Genomic DNA, 20,648 nt, shown 5'->3' on the forward strand with positions numbered 1-20,648 from the left:
CGAAGAAATTCTCCCTAACCAAGTCATCCAGCATGATTACCATAGATTCCTGGTTTTATCAAAAATTAACTTTCTACTGTAGATAAATGTCATCAGATTTTTAGATCTGATTGTACTGGTGTCATCAACCTAACGGTCTGAAAACACCAACAGGTATCAAGCTAACACTAAGTAAGAAACTTCCATAAAGAACATGAAATAAAATCAACAAACTGATTTTTACAAACTGCTGTATTCCCACATCACAAAAACATAATGAAGAACTGTCAGTTAACTATTCTTTAAAGATTATTAACACAATGTCAGATCTGAAAATCTCAGCAGTTTAAGTGCATAGGCTTTAAAGGCAGATTGCTCGTCTGGTCTGATTTTAATGAAGCCAGTCTCTGTGAATCATGTATGAATGCTGACCCTATTCACATTAACAGATTTTTTGCTGTTGACTGCCACAGCGCCAGGATTTCATGGTCTGAGTATTTCAGTTATTATGAAAGGGGGAAGGATAATATTATTGCCTTTCTCCTACTCTTTGTCTGTCTGCTCTGTTCAATTAAACTCTCTGGAGCAAACTCTCTTTAGTGCCTTTCTGTGGTGCCCAGAACAACAGGGCATCTTGTGGCCTACAGCAGCCGTGATAATTTGAGTTGTTGCTGTCATTAGTCAGGTCTCAGGATGAGGCGGATTCCGCACAGTTCATACATATTTCAGGAGAGCACCAGCTGGATCTGTAGGACATGCAGGGAAGCATCTGATCAGTCGCATGTGGGTGGGAGGGACACGTGGCTGAGAAGGCTGCTCACTGTGTATTTGCCCCACTCAGCCACTTCGAAAACAAAATTATTATCAGAATTGGACAAAGAGGGAGAAGCTATTGCTTTCTTGCAGGGTTGTGGTTATGCTGCTGAATTTCTAGGCAGAAGCACATTTTTATGGGCAGGTTGTAAGGATGTGAAAAAGAGTGTTTACAATGGAAATGCTGCCACCACCTTAAATATGTCATTTCACTGAAGTAGCACATAGGAAATTTTTCATATGCTTTATGAGGAAAGTATTTGCCATAGAAGATCTGAAGCCCATTAGGCTGTGATGTGGACTAATATGATGTGGACTTTCATTTAATACAGAGAAGAAAAATATTAAGTAAGAAGCCCCCAGATTACCGTCTTGTTTAATTTAAAAATGAAATATTAATTTTTATTCTGAGCAGGTAGAGAAAAGATGTGCTTAACTGACCTGATGAGATTCTTCATACCCCATTCTCTGCCCACCCTGTAGTTAACTCTGTACAACCTGAAGTTTTAGTGAAACCTGAGTGGAGTAGCTATTTTATTAAATTTCAGATAATGAACTGATGAGTCAACATTTGGGGCCACAAATACCTTTGTATATTGTATATCTTGTATTTTACTGGCAAAATAAAATTTGCCAGTAAAATTTCTAACAGAATGTTTTGGAGACTTCAAGCACTCTTCGTGAAAGTATGAGCCTTTATATGTAAAAATCTATTTTAATGACCAGCCTTTATAATGACCAAGAAGAAGAGAAAAGGGAATTCTGAAGGAAAGGGAGGACAGGGAATAGTTTTTCTGTGAAGAAAATGAAAGGTCGGAAGGCAGAACCGTAGAAGTTCATGACTATGTTATTTCCAGTTGAGTATCCCTGGGCAGAGGAGTTTACTATGTAATTTTTTTCACATTGATCCTAATCCATTTATCCCCTCTTCTTTCAGTATGAAGGCTAGGCTCAAGTGAGGAAGGAGCTATGCCTGCAATGTGGGAGCTGCACTTGCAGATCAATAGGGCATGATTGACTGCTCTATTATAACCTTATACAGCACAACATCAAAACTTGGTTCCCGTAACTACTGTTGGAGTTTAAAAGCCACCTGTAAACTTCAGCAGAGACTAGTCAATGTCCATAACAATACTGAGCTGCTGCAATTCCATCAGTGGCATGCTGCCAGCAGCTCCACTCTGTCTGAGTGAACCAAATGAGCATACCACCGAACCCATTTTAAAGTGGATAGCTTCACTACACATTCACAAGACCTATAGCTTTAAACTTGAAAGAAAAATATAATATAAAAATAGGCACAAAACTGACCTGTCAGTTTCCACCAAGTTCCTTGTTTTCATTCTCAGATGCAAACTCGAAGAAGGTAGCCTGGAAGGTTGGGTATAAAATGGCTGAGCATGCTTAAGTGGTGCAAGGACATTCAGCAGAGCAGAGAGATGCTCATAAAGGCCCTCAATGAACATTACTTAAAATATCAGATTCTACAAGCATCTATTTTGTTTTCATCCCAAGTTCTTGGATTACTTAGCAAGCTGTTTAACAGACGTTAGTGAAGGAGGGGATGTTTTAAGCAAAGGCAATCTGAACTTCAAGTGGGCAAAACCGTGAAAGAAGTCAGAAACGTGCAGTCAGGGAGACTGATCGGGGTGACCACGTGTCTGGCAGCAGGTATCACCCACCTACCTGCAGCCACCTCAGGGAAGGACGGACAGCTCACCGGTACCAGCTACACCAGCAGAGGGATTTGCTTGATGCAATTAAGGGATCGGTGACAATTGCTCCTAACCCCGCTGCGTTGCGAGGTGACAGGGTTGTCCTGGAGACTCTGAATCCATACAGCCCTGGCCAGGATCCTTGCGGGTCATTTCTCTTCCGAGGATGTCGAACCTCCTCTCTGTGCAGGGGAAAAGATGGGAAGATAAGCGTGGGCTGTAGACAAATGGCCTTCTGCATGATGAGAGGATTTCATGCAGCAGCAAGACATGTCTGAAAGGTAGGAGGGTGAAAGAAGAGAAGTACCTGCAGACATTGCACAGCTGGCTTGACATGCTTTGACAACAAAGATAGTGTTACAGGATCGAGTGTCTTTTTAAAATGTGCCAACCTGTATTGCTGATGGAGATTGTTGCACAGTGAAAACAGGAAAAAATGGTTTTGTTTTGTTTTTTCTTGGTGTCATTGGCTTGGTGTCATTACTGGAAGACAGAAGGTGTCCCAACAAAGGTGTATGATTTATTATAAAGATGTGCAACAGGCACGTTGAGGTGTGGAATTTGTATTTTGGCAAGTTAGATCCATGAAGAGCTGCACGGAATACTAGTTAATATACTAGGAATGTATAATTATGTCAATAAGAACTAATTATGTTAATTATGTCTTTTGGGGGGGCAACTTCATGATGCGTAAAGCAAGATAATTGATGATTGAGTTAGCAGCAAGGATGCATTGGATTCGTAACTTACAGGTGTGTTTGTTACTAAATTATGCTCAGATGAACTGCTTCAGAATGCGAGATAACGTCTCATAAAACCCCTATAAAAATAATTGAAGGGCAATAGAGCATGAAAACACTATGTCCAAGTCCTCTACTCTTCTAAGTTCAGAGGGTTCTCATAATAAACCTTCGCATACAAGCAACACCTGCTACATAGCAGTAAATTGTGTGCATTTTGAACAAAGCACAGCCTGAATTCCGAGTTTCCTGCCTTTTAAATACCTTTACAAATTGCATTTGTAAGTTAACCCTGCAGTTCATTTCTGTTGATCAGCTTTGGCTGAGACAACATAAATAACTGGGTGTTTGCATCATGCAGGCAAACAGCTAGCTATTTGTGCGAGTGGTTTGGACAGATCCATAACCAGCTCTGTCAGAGCCTATGCGAACCCAGTGGCTCTTATCTGGATATAAGAACTCTTCACTCTGGGAGGGTTTATCACCTTTTTTTTTTCTTTTTTTTTTTGTTTTCTTAAAGATGATCTTAAAATTCAGCAGATTTTAATCCCTTAGAGTGATCCATGTTTTCCACTTGTATAGTTGCAGGACTAAAAGGTCTCGAAGCACTCTGCTGTTAAGTAGCAATCTGAGCGGGCTTCACTGGGGTCAGCTGCACAGGAGCCTGACGCCCTCCATCACACGTGCTCTCTGCTTTGTGTGGAGGTGAAGCCGTAGCAGTCACCAGAGCAATTCCCACTCTGCATGTCCCCAAGAGACAGAATAAGCAGCCCTACTTCTTTTGTATCAAGGGCATTTCAGATTTAAATGGAAAGTAGGCATGGTTCAGTGAAAGCTAGGCCTGCTTGGAGCCGCTGAGTCCTGGGAAGCAGCTGGGGATAGCGCTCCTGGAGGCTAGGCCAGGCCCCGCAACTGCTCAACACACCAGGACAAAAGCCTTCCAAATCCCAATTGCAAGTGTTTGCTTATAGCCCACCTTGTCTCGACTGCTCATCTGCCGAGCTTGCCATTTACTGTTTTTCACGAGGCAAAGCTGAACATGCGCTCCAGCGTCTAAAATGTTTCCGTATCAAGGCTGCCAGTTGTGTCAGGAGAAAAGTCTTTTGACCGAAAGCCTTTTCTTAAAGGCCAAATGCCTAAAATAATACACAGGAGGGATATTTTTCACACAGAATATCTATTTCACTGGTATAGCTTCAGAAGTAGCACACCCATAGCTCATCAAAGCGTTTCATGGGCTTTTAATGTATTCTACCCTTAAAGTCAGCTGGACTCAAATGTACTCCCATTGCTGTGAGAAAATTCACAATGTTTTATTGCCTATGAAAATTTTGCTAAGATTTCAGTGTGAGGAGAGGCAGACCCATTTCACTGGCAGGACTGACACCGACGTCTCGATATTTCTGTGACTTTTATTAGTTAAGTCTATAGGAGTGCACGATGTTTCAAGATACAGCGTGAAGTCTCATAAATCATGTTTTGAAAAAAACAATAGCTGTTCTCTACTCATTCTGCCCAGTTCACAAAGTATTTGAGCCACTTCATTCTCCACTCTGACTTCCACCAATGAACAAGTATAAAGAACACAGCGATAGTCATGACTTACCGTCATGATAGTCCTCCTTTATCGTAGTCCTCGTGTAGGCAGAGCAGACTCCAGCTGGAAATATATGGACGTACCCACTTGTCTCCACGAACTGTAGACGGAGTCAAGACAATTTGCAGGCTGGCAACTCCAGCTAGGTGAGAATAATCATATTTCATCCAGATCAAGGTTTTAGATGTTTAATGTTTACTTGATTATTCTCTAATTTTGTGCGCAGATTGGATAACAGTGGCCAAAGCCATACTGATGATACCAGCAGCCTCAGAAATTAGGAGTTGGTCACATACAAGGTTTTTCCCCCTTACTATTTTATGTTTCATTTCCAATCCCGTTTTATAGGATTCTTAAAATATAGCTAAGTATCTCTACTTAAAAGACATCACAGATGCTGACCCCCCCCACCCCAAACCCCAAGAAGAGAGAGGAATGGAGGAAGGTTATTGCCACAGAGGGTTTCCATTACTGAAATTAATTCCTCTCTCATAAGAATTTAGATCTGTGATTTATGATAGCCACCAATTTCTCACTGCAGGCAAAGTGAGAGGAAATGAGTCAGCCTGGACAGACATCATGAATCTAATTTTTTTCCCTAATGCTTGACATAATCTAGTGTGGTGCTCCCAGAGGTGTCATTGGAGATTCATATCCAGCCGAAGGGCCTCACAATCAAGGCAGAAAATTTTGTTACTTTCATGTATTGTGTGATCTGTAATTGTTTGGAATTGCATCCTGCCTCATTCATTGCAATTTCTTTTATGTCAATTTTACAGCAAAATGATCGGGAAAACAAAGCAAGAGAGAGAAAAGCGGTGTTGCACTCACTCCTTCTGCAAAATCCTGTGACACATTGTTAGGGTCCAGCTGGTGCTTATTAAACTCAGGCAGTTTTGAGATGAAAAATGCTTCCTTCTGTCACTCTTTCCAATAGAAATCTCACTACCCACCTGACTTGAGAAGTGTTATCTATCACATATTGATTCTGGAATTTTATGTTTTATTTTCTATCACTGGTACAGAATTTAGCGAGTGGGTTTCTGCCAAAATATCAGAATAGAAATCATCCAGCTAAAATGTTTTAGCCCACATTTCAAGGGACTGGCAGTGTATGTTCATGTCTCAGCAGAGGAGGCAGTTTCTAGGTGAGAGGAAGGTTTTGAAAAGTCTCACAATTAAAAACAGTTATTTGAATATGTCTTAACAATTTTTTCCATTACTTAGAAGAATAACAGATCTTTTCCTTGAATATAAAAGCATTTTTATATCTTTCTCTAATATGACCTCATTTAATGCGTAAGGAAGCAAAGTAAATACCAGGACAATTCTAAGCAAGAGTTCCCAGCACTTTTTTTCTCTTTTCTTTTCTTTTTTCACATTGACCAAAGGTAAATCTTCTTTTCACAGTTGCTGCGTGCGTGAATGCCTGCTGACTTGTAGCAGCACACACATCTGAAAATGGTCTCTTTGCCTCAAGACAACCTCTAAAAATGCCTAAGTAAATAACTGTTATTTTCAGAAATGCTGAGCATTCTCAGCTTTTAAGTCACCTATGGTTTATTGTGGCAGCTTTGATTGCATTAAAAAAAAATAAAAATCGTAAAACAAGAAGGGAGGTGTAATTCCATATGTCAGTACTTTTCTCTACAGCCAGTATGCGCTTCCAGGCTAGAAGTAATATTTGGTTTTGATAATGTTTGAAGAGGCATAACAATCTTAGAAGGTCAACAGAGTAAGTCTCTTCATGATTATTTGCCAATAAGTCTGTAATCTTAAGTTTTAGCCGATGTGCTATCTAGCTTGTCTTTAACACTAAATATGAAACTTTCATTACCATCCTCACCAGACCATTTTAAAGCAGCATTTTTATTCTCCATTTCTGCTCCTGACTATAATTGTTTTAATGATGCTTTCTGACAGCTGATACTTTTTGGCAAGCTGAGCTGGTACAGTAAAAGTCAAATTATAGTGCTGTATGCACACACTTACTAAGTTAAAATTATTTTTCTGAAGTATTCCATGGTAAATTTCTAAATTGCATCTGCCAGTCTGCAAATTATTCGATATCTGTGAAGCACAATTGGAGAAATTACACCATTTGGGGTATATAAAATGTACTTTTGAAAGTGTTCTTGGGCAATGAGCTGGCAAAGCTCACAAGCACATGACTTCAAGACTCTATTAAACAAAGTTCAGCTCCTCTTTGGAACTTCGATTAAAATAACTATGCAGCTGAGTTATCTTTTCATACAAGCTGGATATATGACAGCAGGGCTATTTATTAAATGTCTTATTATTATAATATTATTATTATATCTTATTATAAATTAAAGGAGAGAAGGGGACATACCATGTTATTGAACAGGTTCAGTTCTTCATTATCTCCAAGGCTGAGTTTTTCTGACAAACTGCCAGTAAGTGCCTCTGCCTAATGTTTGGACGTACCCCTGAAAGCCTCCTGTATGTACGTAAATGCTCCTTAGGTGAGAGGTCCTGTTAAGGGACCGGAGGGGACTGCTGTAACTGTGGTTTGACAGGATCATGAGGCTCTCATCTGGTGGTATGCCCTACCCCTTGCTACTCTGTATTTTCTAGTATTATAAAATATTTTGTGTTTCTTTGAACAGAATCGATTACTGGTTTTACATCTCTCTAGTTCCTCAGGTCTGACTACAAGCAATCAGAAATTCTGTAAGTCCTATTCAACCTGCTGCTCCGTCCTGAGTGATACAGATATTATTCCACCAGTTTTATCACCAAGCAGAGGATTCATCAGACAGAACTGGGACTCAGGACTGCCTTCCCCAGTAAGTGTTTGGTGTACTGGTCCGATGACAAGTTTATAGATGAGAGACATCGACAAAGGGTAACTAAGGCTGAAATCTCTTCCTCAGCTTTGAAGCTTATTATGTTAATGCAAGGAGGCCTTTTATCTTCCAAAGCTAGATCAGATTACAAATAAGATTATATGCTATGGTGTCAGCTGTGGCTGAATCCCTACAGCATCTACCAGCTTCTGGATGCATACATTGCTCAGCCATTAACTTGAGGGGAAAATGCCCTGGAAATTATAGAACACGTTTCAGTGGAAAGGCAAAATGGGCAGAAACCTCATGTTCTTGACTGCAGTGGCACGTTTTTTATGTTTAGATTTAATGTCTCATTTGCATGCAGGTTATTTTGTATGTAAGATGATCCATAAATGTGTGTACATGCATATGCATGTACAAATGCATGCTGTTGTATTCTCACTCCCATACATCATTTTGCTCTTCACCAAATGTTATTAAGGTAGAAGACAGTGTAAACATGTATGAATATTGTTGATACTGTAATAAGGCAAGAAATATAAGAAAATATAATGCCAAAACCTAAAAAACCGTTAACTGACTCTTTTAGTTCTTTGTTTTTATTGTGTGTGCGTGTGTGCTTTTTTTTAAGCTTCCTTCTGATTCCTTCAAGTATCTCAGCTGGCATGACATAGAAGAACATGATGTTCAAGGAAATCAGCTTCACTGTCCCCGAGTGAGAAAAGGTAAAGAACAAAAAGACATATTTATGTTTATGCCTCATCTCTATTTATTCTAAAAGCGTGCTGTTAAATGTTAGAGATGAAACCATGGAGTTCAGCACTGTTTTGAAAAGGGATGGGATTTCGCTCCATATTGTACAACCTTACTTTTTGAAAATTGCTATGAAAATACTCTTTGTAACTCTGAAAACAGGAAACAAAAGGCAGAAGTCTTAATTTAAAAAAATTTAGTATTCTGGTGTTTACTACCTCTCTCAAAAGTTCATTAACATTTAAATACTGTTCAAAATGCTACAGGCATATACCAAACAAGAAACCAAGAGTGAAGTCTAGTCCTGCAAACAGTGACACATACATTACTCTAAGGCTAAAGTCTAAAGGTGTACTCAAGAAAGAGGAATGAAAGATGGATTTTAAAATCTGGTGTTTGCATGTTAGTGACTGCCACACTGTCCTTTCTTTCAGTAGAAATTTAAAGATGTTCATAGCTGTTAGCATTTCAGTAGACCCACTGACTTTAAGTCTTCAGCATGTTTTGTTCTTAATACAAAGAAGTTTTAAATGAGGATATTAGGCCAAGTTGCAGCTGTTATCAGTGACTGGTGAGTTAGAAACATATCTCTTGCTCAGGACAGTTGAAGGATAAGTACATCTCTGTTACATAATCTTAGTTAAACCCTATGAAAGAATATATAGAAACAGTATTTTAGAACTCAGATGCTTGTGCGCAACCGTTTAGAAAAAAACCTTTTTTTCTGAGCTGTAGAAGAAATGTCACTTACTAACCATGTACCAAATCATCATGACCTTAAATTGCTTGCTGAATAATGGGCCCAGAAATGGTAGAACATCTTCACAATAATTTACTTCATTGAAGCCTGGAAACCTACGCACCTTTAATACTATATATATTCCCTCATTTCAGATATCATCCCAGCCATATATATAATCTTTCAGCAAGTAGCTAAATGCCAGTTCTATATCACATCCATTACTGTAAATCTTTTTTTTTTTTTTTTCTGAGCAGGGCCTTCAGAAGAAGAGCTGTTTTTCAGAGGAGAAGAACATACTTTGAAAAAAAGAAAACTAGTAACTGACACAGAGAAGTGGCAAAAGAAACTTCAAGAGAACTGGGAAAACTGTGCTGTAAAACTTTCTCATTAGTTCTTTGTTCTGTGATTGTAAATAAGCCAAATAAATAATGCACTGGCTGCTCCTTGCAGTTGGTAGTTTTAAAGCTCAGGTTGGCACCACGACACTTTAAACCAGAAGGTTTAAACAACAAGCTGGAAGGAACACTGGAATACGTTGTAATTTGAGTTCTGACCCAGCAAGAAGAGTTAGCTCCTATCTTGTAATAGAGCTTCATTTGTGCTTGGGCGTATAAAAATAGTGAAATTCTTTGCCTTCTTAGCACCTTCCTCAAAAAAATGATAATCAAATGTTAGAGAATGGAGTAGTTTCATTTCAGTTCTCCCTCTCTGTCCTCATACCAGCTTAGGCAATTCTTTTGGCTGGAGGTACCACATTATTGCAGGTTCTCATCAGGAATAAGTGATGACCTCCCTGAGATCAAGGAGGAAGCCATGTAGGAACTTACTTTAAGCCATGATCACTTAGTCCTGCTTTGTCCACCCAGCACACACGCAGGCATCCCTAATCAAAGAGGAAGGAGGAGACTGGAAGAAAGGTTCACATGCTTAAGAGATGTTTTCTGGAATAAAAGAGCACAAGGGAGAAAATAAAAAAATAATGAAGCAAAGAAAATGGGAGATTATGGAAAAGACTGTTGGAGAGTGGGTGGAGGAAGGAGACCGGTGGATCAGATGACGATAGAGAGAGCTGGAGTTCGAGAAACACTCCTATCTGCAACCCCACGCAGATGACTGCTATCTGATTGGCAAAACTCCAGCTTTTTCTATCATTACCGCTTCAGGTGACCCTTACTTTCATTGCATTATGCAGTGCATCGCTATGATTCAAAGGCAAATTTGGCACCACCTTTTGTTTTTAATTGGTGGAAGAGAAGCATAATAAAATCGATTCACCTTTTAACTAATTCTGACGTTGAAAAGATTTAGTAATGTAGTTACTAGAAAGCAAGAAAAAAATTTAAGTAATTTCTATTATTTTTCTCTCCCAAGGAGCTGAACCTCTCATTTCAGGACCTGGGTGATCTTTACCAGGTGGAAAACTTCAGAAGAATTCTTCAAAGATTAATTCGTGTGGAAAAACTGTGGTTGGTGGACAATTCTTTGACAGACCTAAGTGCCATACGGTTGCCAAGGTAGACAAAATGTTCTGCGTATATATATATATATATTTGATATCATAGAAATAAAAACTGTTATTTATGTAAGTAATGGCTGGAGCAGACTCTTGCAAACTGCCAAAATATGATATTTTGGGAGTTGTTATATTGAGAATCCCATCAGTATATTTCTATTCTGAGTTCATGTAATACCCGAGTTGAAAATATTCAGTAAGGAGGTAAGATGATGTCCCCTTTATTCCTGGTGGATAATTCATGAATCTTCTCAAGTTCAGTGATATTTTTCCTAAAAGAGAACTTGTTAAACGCTAAAAGAATGTGTACGAAGAGATGGTGGAACATGACCTGAGCAGAGAGGCCAGGTGCAACCATTACAACTATATTTTTACAATGGATCTATTGCTATTCTGATGTCTTGTGGCCAGGTATATCAAAAGTTCTCATACAGGGAACAGGAGTAATGATGTATCTATTGTACAATATAGAGAAAGCTGAGAGTATAAAGTATAAAGATATTATCTTGCAGACCTTGGTTAGCAAAAATAACACATATGTAAAAAAGTGTGAAAACAGGTCCCTAGGAATCAAATTGTTGTACCTCTCATTGGAAACTCCAAGATGCCATGCTTGGATTACAGGTGTGTACTATTATGAATGTGGTCAGTGATGTCATATGCTTTGTACTTTACAGATGCAGAGAACTAAATGTCAATAAAAACTACTTTACATCCTTCAAACAGCTGCCAAAAATACCTCAGATTCAGCACTTATCACTGGCTGAAAATAACATTATGACACTAAGTGGAATATCAGACTTGAGACACACTCCACTCGAATCCCTTATACTCAAGAGGAATCCCTGTGAGTTTCAAGAAAGCTACAGGCAACAGTAAGTCTTATCATCCCGTGGGCAAAAAAGTGGGTTAACACAAGAAATATTTGTGAGAGAGCACAAAAAGAGTAGGATCTCAACCAGGATCCCAGATTTGGTGTCCAATGACAGAAGAAGAGTTTGGACCAGATGACCTCCAGAGGTCCCTTCCATCCCGGGCCATTCTGTGACTCTGTGAAATACAAGCTCTCCCAAGTAATCTCTTTATTTGCCCATATTCCCAACCATCACAGGTGCTTCAGGAAGGTGGGCTGGCAAGCCATTATCTGAGAATAGCCACAAAGTATTCAGAAACTTCCTGGGAGGCTTTCTAATCATGTGAATGGCAGTTCATGAACTGAACTAAGTCCATGGATCACGTTTAGAGACAGCGAGTAGGGCAGATAAATTAGATTCTCTTTTATTAATAGAAACTACCTATTACTCAAACTCTCTTCTGTCTCATTGCATCACTCATGTATTCCGAAAGGAGTCTAAATTGCATTAGATGTCAGAGGTGGAATGAGAAGGATGTGTTGAAAGATGGGAGCTAAAGCAAGAGACATTTCAGTTACCTTCATTTGATTTTTTCTGTATTCGGTGCTTTCTCTCTGTGACAGCACTGTGGGAGCTGCACTGCCTTGAATCCTCCACCTGGTGTATGTGCAGGTTGCAGGCAATGCCACATAGCATAAACTTAACTGAGCTGCCTCAGATACTAGAAATGAAAACTCAAATCCATGACAGAGTAGAGAATTCAGGGCAAGATAATTTATTCTGAGTCTCATGCACATTTTGACACTCACATCCCTATTCCATTTTACCCAATTAATGTTGACTCCAAAACCCTATTGCCAGGAAAAAAATTGGACACAGGTCAAGATGGGGAATGAAGCATGTTCCTTCTGAACTCCTGAAATCGACACGGTTGGGTGTTTTTCCCAACAACAAACACAGAATCTAGTCAGTCATCTACAGCAGGTTATTTCTGAGATAAACCTTACTGCATGTGTCTGAGAAGTCCTTTCTTTCCGGGAGAGAAAAAAAGAGAAGGAACTTGTTAAATGAAAATCTTTCTGAGCTTCCAGTTGTCTTTTACTTCAGTCTAGTAGGCAGCCTTTTACCGGTGTGATGGTAATGTTTGTGCGTTTTAAAGATGGATAGGCAGATATCAAAGTGAAAGTTACACAGTAAATTTAATATAATGGGTTTCACATCTTATTTACATATCAAAAGGTCCAGGAGAAGAAAAGCTGAAAAGCGCTTTTTAACAACTATTAATTATCTTTATGCCCTTAATCCTACCAACTTTTAAAGCAATTAAATATATCTCTCTGGTATTGCTTTCGCTGCCAGTGTTGGAAGACAGAGTGAATCATTTTCAAGCCTAGATAAAGCCCTGACATGCCGAGGCTGAGCCCTGAAGTCCGTGCTCACCTCAGAAGGCGCAGGAGCAAATGCCACAGCATGTGGGTTAGGACCCTGTGTAATGCTTGTAGGGAGCAACAATTCCATCAGACGCCTCCTCTGAAGCAAACAGCAGTCGTAATGACCAAGGTTAGAGATACTGATACGCTGTTTGAAAGGAGCAGTATGACAGGAGGTAGAGCCATTCATTTCAGTTTGGCAGCATGCCTACCAAAGAGGGAGGACTTATTTTCTTTGTGAGAAATGGAGGTGCTTTGCAGAGAGCCCTGCTTCTCTCTCACAGAAGGATAAAAGTTGAGCTGAGCTCCTTGCAGTCTGAGTCTTTGATTTTCAGCAGCCTAGGAATTTCAGTCTAGGCTAACCCTGTGCCCCCTCTTTTGCATCAGACAACTGGTTTGGTTGTACTCTGTTCAAAATGTAGACACCTGGAGTGCTTTCATGAGTTTGAGGATATAAAAATTTGGCAACAGAATGAAAACTGAGAAAATTTAATTAATTCTTTACCGAATCAATTCTGCAACAAATACCAAATCAAGATTTCCAACAACACAAACATATTTTGGTTATCTTTGTATCCCCCCCCCCTTTTTTTTTTTTTTGGTCAGTGTCTGTTTGGTTCTCAACATCTCCAAAGAATACTTCTCTCAATTTCTATTTTTCTTTTGTCTCTTTTTAAGTGTATTCTTCAGTTTGCCAAATCTGAAAATACTGGATGGTATCCCAAAACTACCAGAGGACTTTTCACCCCCAGATACCAGTTTTTTCCCCAAAATGTGTACTGTGCTCTAGCACTGTGTTCTTGTATCATCACAACTGCGCTTGAATCACCTTATTTAAAGAATCAATAAATCCTGCACATGGAAGTTAATATTTTTTTTCTGATCAAAGAGGCATTGAATCAGAAATAAAATTCTTCTGAATGTGCTCATGATACCACAGACACCAAGTAAGTATGGATAAATGACATAAATAAGACATAACGTGTATGCTGAGTGTCATGAATTTAGTGTATTAAAAATATTGGGTGACTTGTTGGTCTAAGAACTCTGTGTAAAAAAAAAAAAATTATTGACTCCCATTGTGTTCACCAAAAGCATGTCCAACTCCAGACCACATGTCCAATGCAGGAAATGTTACAGGGATTAACATCCAGGCTGCAAAGGGAAAAAAAATGAATAGAAGACCAGGCTGTGCACTTTCCTTCTTTATGTCCCACTGATGTCCTTAGTGCTTTTGAGTGGGCTTTGTATTTGGGAAAGCCAGAGCCACCCCAATCATTTTGGCACTTAGAAAATCAAAAATAATGCAAAAAGTATTTGTTTAGGAGCACCATTGCGTTTGGTATGTCTAGAAAACAGTGACAAAGTAAATCACAAAAGAAGAAAGAAGCCTTTCAGCTGGTGGCTGGTGTTGTTTAGGAATGTCTTGCTGCTTAGTAAAGGTTCCTCAAACCAAAGCTACAATGAGGGAAAAGAGCTGTGGAAGCAAGAAAGGGATTTATCAGGGCTCCCTGGGATATCTGAGTGCAATTGTCTTTGAGAGGTGTCTGTCCTTGTCTTTGATTCACTTTCTGTTCAATTTTAGCTTTTCTTCCAGGCAGCTCATGCTGGTACACAAATAGCTATGCCACTAATGGTTCGGGAAGACAATGATAGAGTCCTGGAAAACGAAGACAATTAACAGAATTGCCTAATTCCAGAGACAGACAATAAATTCTCTGCTGTGTATTGGCTACAGGCGCGGTTTGGTTCAGTTACGGAGAGAGGAATAATGAGTGCCCAGCCCTGTGTGCTCTGCAGTGCCACAGAAAAGCTGCAGCAGCTCGGGCTGCGTTGGATCAGAGCAAGGGAAATGACCAGCTCGAGAAGTTAAGGCCCTCCCTTACGAGTATCCTTACCTCTCCCACAGCTTAGCAGTCAAAACAGTTGGTCAAGATCCTGATCAAAATATTGCATGAGCTAGACCCCATGATTTTGAATGTGTAACAGCACCTAGCTCAAAATCTTTTGTAAAGCTGTGAAAGGAAAAGCGTCAGGCTGGGGGCTCGTACACAGGGTATATCAAGATGATACAGTCCAACAAGCTCTTACAGCTTCAGGGAAGAGATGTGGTTTACACAGGGACAAGAACTTTGAGATAGGCAAAGCAAAACAGCGTGTGCTGGGCAGCATGGCAAACTGGTCCAGAGAGCAGGTGTCTTTCACGCAGGGAGGAAAAGAGCAGAAAACCTGAAAACCTTCTGAGGAATGAGGCCCGTACTCTACCTCGAGTCTAGAGATTTATCCAGAACTAGTATAACACAGTAATCAACATAAAACCCCAACTGTTGCATTTGGGAATGGAAAGCGTGAGAACAAAGGATGGAATATATTCTTCTTGACTGAGGACGTATGTGAGAAAACACCGTGTCCTCCGAAGTAAGGCCAGGAACGAAGGCTGAGAGGAGATGGGGTGGGAAGGAAAACCCCTGCTGGCCCGGGTGGAGACAGACAGGAGCAAGCAGCTCAACACTGCCTGCTGTGAGGCTGCTGCATCGAGAGATGGAAAAGGGGAACAAGCTTTTCCAAAGAAACTGGCTGATTGTCTCCTGGGAACACCCTCGGAGGCTTTCCTCTCTTGACCCGAAACCTGGGTCAGTCGCAAGACAGAGGAACGGACGCTGGTTTATTCTTTCCTGATGGGGAGCTGGTTCCACCCTCGGTTTTCCTTTCAGTATTTTAATGCTCTGGCTTGGAATCCCAGATGAATGTAGGTACCATCTGGGGAGCCACGCTGATCTTATTTAAAGTGCATCCAGGAGCAAAAATGTACCGGTAATGTTTGAGTCACTTTGCTGCAATGAGATTTAAATGAGACGTTCACTGTCAGCACTGTCACAAGGGAAACCGGGAAGAAAGAGCAATCAGGTTCCAGCTGTTTGGCTGGACAACAGCCACGAGACAGAGGAAGCACCCTGGACACATTTCAACATCACCAGGCAGCTGGAAACCCCAGCAGCAGGAACCTTTAGAAACAAGCCAAACCAGGGATAAATTAACACACATTTTAGGCTCTAAATTTGATTATTGCTGTCTTTCCTTTCCTGCTAAACTTACACTCAGCTTGACTGTGACATTTGTTAGGGGGGGAATTCCAAGCTTGCCCCATTTCAGTGTTCCAGGCCTGGCACCACTGAGAGCAGATCCCTTGCACTTGGTCAGGGCTCAGAAAAGATGAAGGAATCACTGCAGCTGCTATGAGGTTAAGAGACTGTTTTGTTCTCATCTCAAAAGATGGGCTTTCGGCCCAAGACTGTGTTGCAGTCATGAGAAACACCTGTCCAAGCCCAAGAAAAGATGGGCTCGAAGCAAATTACTCTTGAGCTTTATTCCTTTGTTTTCTGCAGTTATGTTATGGAGTGGTCTAATCGAAACCCAATCTAAGGTTTCAAGAAAACCTGGAAGGAGTGGAATGAAAGTAGAGCCTTTATTTGGCTGGAGGTTTTGAGATTTTATTTACAGTGATTGCGCTCTGAAATCTAGAATAATAACAACCACCTGTGAGCTTGGTATCAAAGCATCCCAAAATGAACTGTGTATTTCTGATTACTTACAAAGATACCTTCAGACCTGATATTTCATGAAACTTTACCAGAACATTCCCAAAATCTTGCCTAACATCATGAGACAGGTCTGGGTTTGACAGAGATCAGAAGTGAGTTCCCAAGTCTCGTTATAACTGTCTACCTGTCATTATGTCTCAGTCTTTCAGTATGAAATAAGGAGTGAGCAATACCAAATCAAAGACAGATTCCTGAAAGAAAATGAGAAAAAACAACACTTGTCATTTAGTCTATTTACTGTCATCCCGGGAATTCCAGAGCAGGATTTAAAACATCTGAAAGTATTAAGTACATGGGTCTTGGAAGCAGTCAAAGCCCTAACAGAAAAGAAATCATCAGCTACTAATGAGCATTTCAAAGAAGATCCTTGGCTCATGTACACATTAACCCTGTACAACACGAAGCACAAGCACACTGTGTTCTTATCAGCCCAAATGATTTAAATCACCCAGGAAATGAAGACCGTGGGCCATTATCCTTCTCCGGGACTGTGCGTTGCAGCCACCAGTACCAGACACGAGCACAGTGAACAGGAGAGCAGTGGCTCACTGGTTTTCTTTACAAACATTTTCTTTTAGCTCCCTTACACTGAGCTTCAGAGGCTGAGAGCGCAACAGAGGCAAACTAGAAATGAACAATGGAGCCTGCAGATTCAGCATCAGACAGTGGTGCCTTCGGTACTTGCTTATTCCCTCACTTAACACAAGTGACTACCCAAGTCCTTCCCATGTTTAATTTAACAGCAAAACTTCCACTGTCTTCGAAGCTGCAGAAGCACAGCTTTCTTCTGCATGGACGAGAGGAAGGCAGGAAGCAACCAGCTCGCAAATCAGGCACCGGGTACCCAGAAAGGGCACCGCGAGGCTGTTAACCTTTGAGAAGCAGAGCACTCTCCCCTTTCCCATGAGGATGTTTCTGAAGATCAGACTATGTTCTTTTGTTTTACCATTTCCTTCCTAACTAATTAAAATCAGATACTTTCTAGTCTATAAAGGCGGTTTTCAATCACTGCCATTTAAGTTTTGCTGTTCAATAAAGAACCTTCAGCATTTTTGATTATTTCCTGGCTATCAGCACTGAAACTAAAAATGAATGCAGTGAATATACCGACTGGTGAATATACTGAATATACTGATGTTTTGATCTATCTGGATACATGTATGAGACACAGAGGCACATTGGCAGGAAGCATGGGTGGAAATAAGCTATTAAGATGTCTCAGAGCGTTCATTTTTCATTTGTAATCTATCATCCAAGATACATTTGCTTTGGAATTGCCAGGTACCGTGCCGCATTATGTAATTGAAAGCACTGAAGATAAGGAATGAAGGCCATTGAAAACATATGCTTTGGATAAAAGCAGCTATAAAAATAAATGTAATGACCATACCAGGGACGAGACAAGCATGGATAGTAACAAATTGGGAATGACCAGAAGGTTCTTGAATAGTCAAACTACAGGAAACTGTGCAGTCAGCCTTTTTTTTTTCTTTTTCACACTGATCGTTTTATTTTTATTGTGTGTTAACATAATAAATTTCCCACTTCTACTCTATGTACTGTCTGTTTTCTTTCTATTAGATTGCTGGAATTACTCCTTTCAACCTGAGCACTGAGCCGGTTTAAGGATGTTCCTATTAAAAGGAACTGATGGTGAAGTCAGATGTTTCTCTGACGCAACTTCAATTTCCTGCATAAAATGTACAAAGTTCCATTTTTCTGAACACAAGGGAAGTCAAACAGGAGACTGCATCTATACTGGCGGCTCCAAGCCCTTTCAGAGTCAGTACTTTGCTCTCACCTTTTCCTCAGCATTGCGTGTCTTTGAGTTTTACGTTTTGGGGTCTTATCCTGCATCTTCTTCTGTGTTAGTTCAGCGCCACTCTTGTAGCTCCAGAGACCTTCCTTGTGTTGGGCCCATGCTTCTTTTGAGCATGAAACTCCGGGTCCGGTCATTCAGGCTGCTGCAAGCCTTTCGTTGCCTGCCAGGCCCAGCTGTTCTCCCAGTTTCTCCCACTTCCACCTTCAGGCCCACCACTGCATGTGGTATGCTTGGTATCATGAAGGCAAAGCAAAACTGTTGGTGGAGCAAAAAGTTCTGTGGATTTAAATAAATCAGTAAAATAATTTAAATTAAACAGACATCCATTCTGAATGAGCTGTCCCTATTTAATCTTTCAAAGGCAGAGTTCTTCGTGAGGACAGATGTCTAATTCAGGGCACAAGATTATAGAAGAATGAGTTCAACTCGGAGGACATTTAAAATCAACAGTGTCTACAAGACAAAGGATAAGGAGCTTAGACCTGCTGCAGTTCTTCACTCAGCTTAATGTTTTACCACCGATTCTAACTTGGACGTATTGGCATTCTGTTTTCCTCTGCTCCTTTGCTTTGTTTATTGTCTTTGTCTAAACATTGCAATGCATACAAGCCTAAAACCACAGCTGAAGTTCAGAAGTATAGCTCTATGCCCAGAGAGAAATTGGAATATAGTATTAATTTAACTACAAAGGGAAGTGTTCAAAGTACTTCTTATGTCCCGTGCCGCAAAGATTAGATAAAAGTGTCCTAAGGTTTTTCCTGCGACAGTATCACACTTGGGCACTCTGAACCAAAAAGAGACTCACAATAGCAGAGTGCCTAGTTATTATATTTGTCAGCTTGAATGTACCAGAATAATTCCAGGACAAATTTGTCTCCAGTTATAATTCCATTTATTCTAGTCAGGTCTATTTACTGCCCAGATGTCTGCCAGTTACTGAAAAGGCTATAATTAAGTCCACCCTAAACCTGCCTTTAAATTCTGGATTGTCACATCCCAGTGCCTGGATGGGTGAAGGAGCTGCGGTGCTGGAAGCAGGATAACGTTAGTACAACGCTAGTATAACGTGCGCGAGCCTGGGCAGGGCCGCGCGGCAGAGGTTTGTGCCATGACGAGGAGCCAGACCAGGCCGCGGGGATTCACCGGAGGGTCGGACGGCCAGGGACCACCTAGGGCTGGGACAGAGCCTGGCCAAGGGCTAGAAGGGTGCTGTTGGAGAGACATTTCAGCTCTACATCACTGCGTAATGCCTCGGTGGCCCAGAAGATGGATTGCCGTGCCTTCCTTGTGACTGTGACGCAGTGCTCAGTTACCTTCAGGTGTGCAACCGCAAACATGGCTGAAAAGGTAATGTCTTCTGTGGTACTTAGCAGTAGTGAAAGTCCTGGTAAGTAATTAAAGCCCCCGATATCCCAAATATCTCCGCTTAGAGCAAAATATAATGGGACGTAGTAACTCCGTGTGTGTGTTTAACATCAAGCAACTTCGAAGTAAGGGCAGCTAGAAGGGGCTGCTTGTAATGTGAGAGAAGCGTCAGGGCTCTGGGAGCATGCCGTGGCTTGGTTGGTAAATTATGTAAATGGTCATTTCTGAAATACTCTAGGCCTTTTTTAAATAACTGCAGTGGAACATATCTCGTGACAATATTGAGGGAAAAAATATCTCAGTTTCTGTTTCTAATTATAAACATCTGTGTGTAAATGAAAGCCATTTCTGCCTCTATAAGCGTATCTCCTCCATGGGCCTGATTCCTCTGAAGGGCCGGAGTCCAGTATGGCTGCTGCAAGGCCTGTCACTAAGTGAGCTGGGCTCCTGATGTGCTCATATTCCAGTTGCTACTGGTCTTCCTGTCACTCCCTCTCCTCCTTCCCCTGCCTCTAAATTAAAAATATCCTTTCCTTCAGGCCTGGGGCCTGCGCGGCCATCTCCAGATATAAGGCAGCCCTTCCGGTACGGGCAGGGCTTTTGTGAGGCTCTCAGGAAGCTGAAGACAGGAGCCATGAGGCTCCCACCAAGCAGAGCTGGTAAAGGACATGCTTATAAGGCCCAGAGCAGAAGCACAGCCAGCTGACCAAGGCACCTGTAGGCTCTGCCTAACAAGGTGAAACTTGGTGACCCGAAATTCAGAGCCTCCAAAGAAAGAGTAGATGAAGGGTTGGGGTGTGGAGTGGCAGGGAAGGGGGATCGCAGAGGTTGAATTTGTTTTGCGCAAGTGCTTGCCCCTCAGGACTTACTGTGGTTCGCTCCCCCAGCCTCGGCCGACTTGCTGAAGCCC

General features: G+C 41.0%; 1 protein-coding gene across 1 annotated transcript in view; it reads left to right on the forward strand.

Annotated features, from left to right (window-relative positions):
• LOC308200149 (uncharacterized protein) overlaps positions 1-19,719 on the forward strand; it is a 29,882-nt gene extending 10,163 nt beyond the window's left edge. Inside the window, exons 3-9 of the mRNA XM_080605363.1 lie at positions 1,730-2,788; positions 7,504-7,654; positions 8,289-8,382; positions 9,407-9,525; positions 10,524-10,666; positions 11,343-11,540; positions 13,628-19,719. Coding sequence (XP_080461489.1) covers positions 2,763-2,788; positions 7,504-7,654; positions 8,289-8,382; positions 9,407-9,525; positions 10,524-10,666; positions 11,343-11,540; positions 13,628-13,739 — 843 coding nt within the window. The 5' untranslated portion in view covers positions 1,730-2,762 and the 3' untranslated portion in view covers positions 13,740-19,719. The remainder of the gene's footprint in view (positions 1-1,729; positions 2,789-7,503; positions 7,655-8,288; positions 8,383-9,406; positions 9,526-10,523; positions 10,667-11,342; positions 11,541-13,627) is intronic.
• The last annotated feature ends 929 nt before the right edge of the window (positions 19,720-20,648 follow it).

Source organism: Anser brachyrhynchus, assembly GCF_964034855.1.
Source record: "Anser brachyrhynchus genome assembly, chromosome: 9".
Taxonomy (NCBI): domain Eukaryota; kingdom Metazoa; phylum Chordata; class Aves; order Anseriformes; family Anatidae; genus Anser; species Anser brachyrhynchus.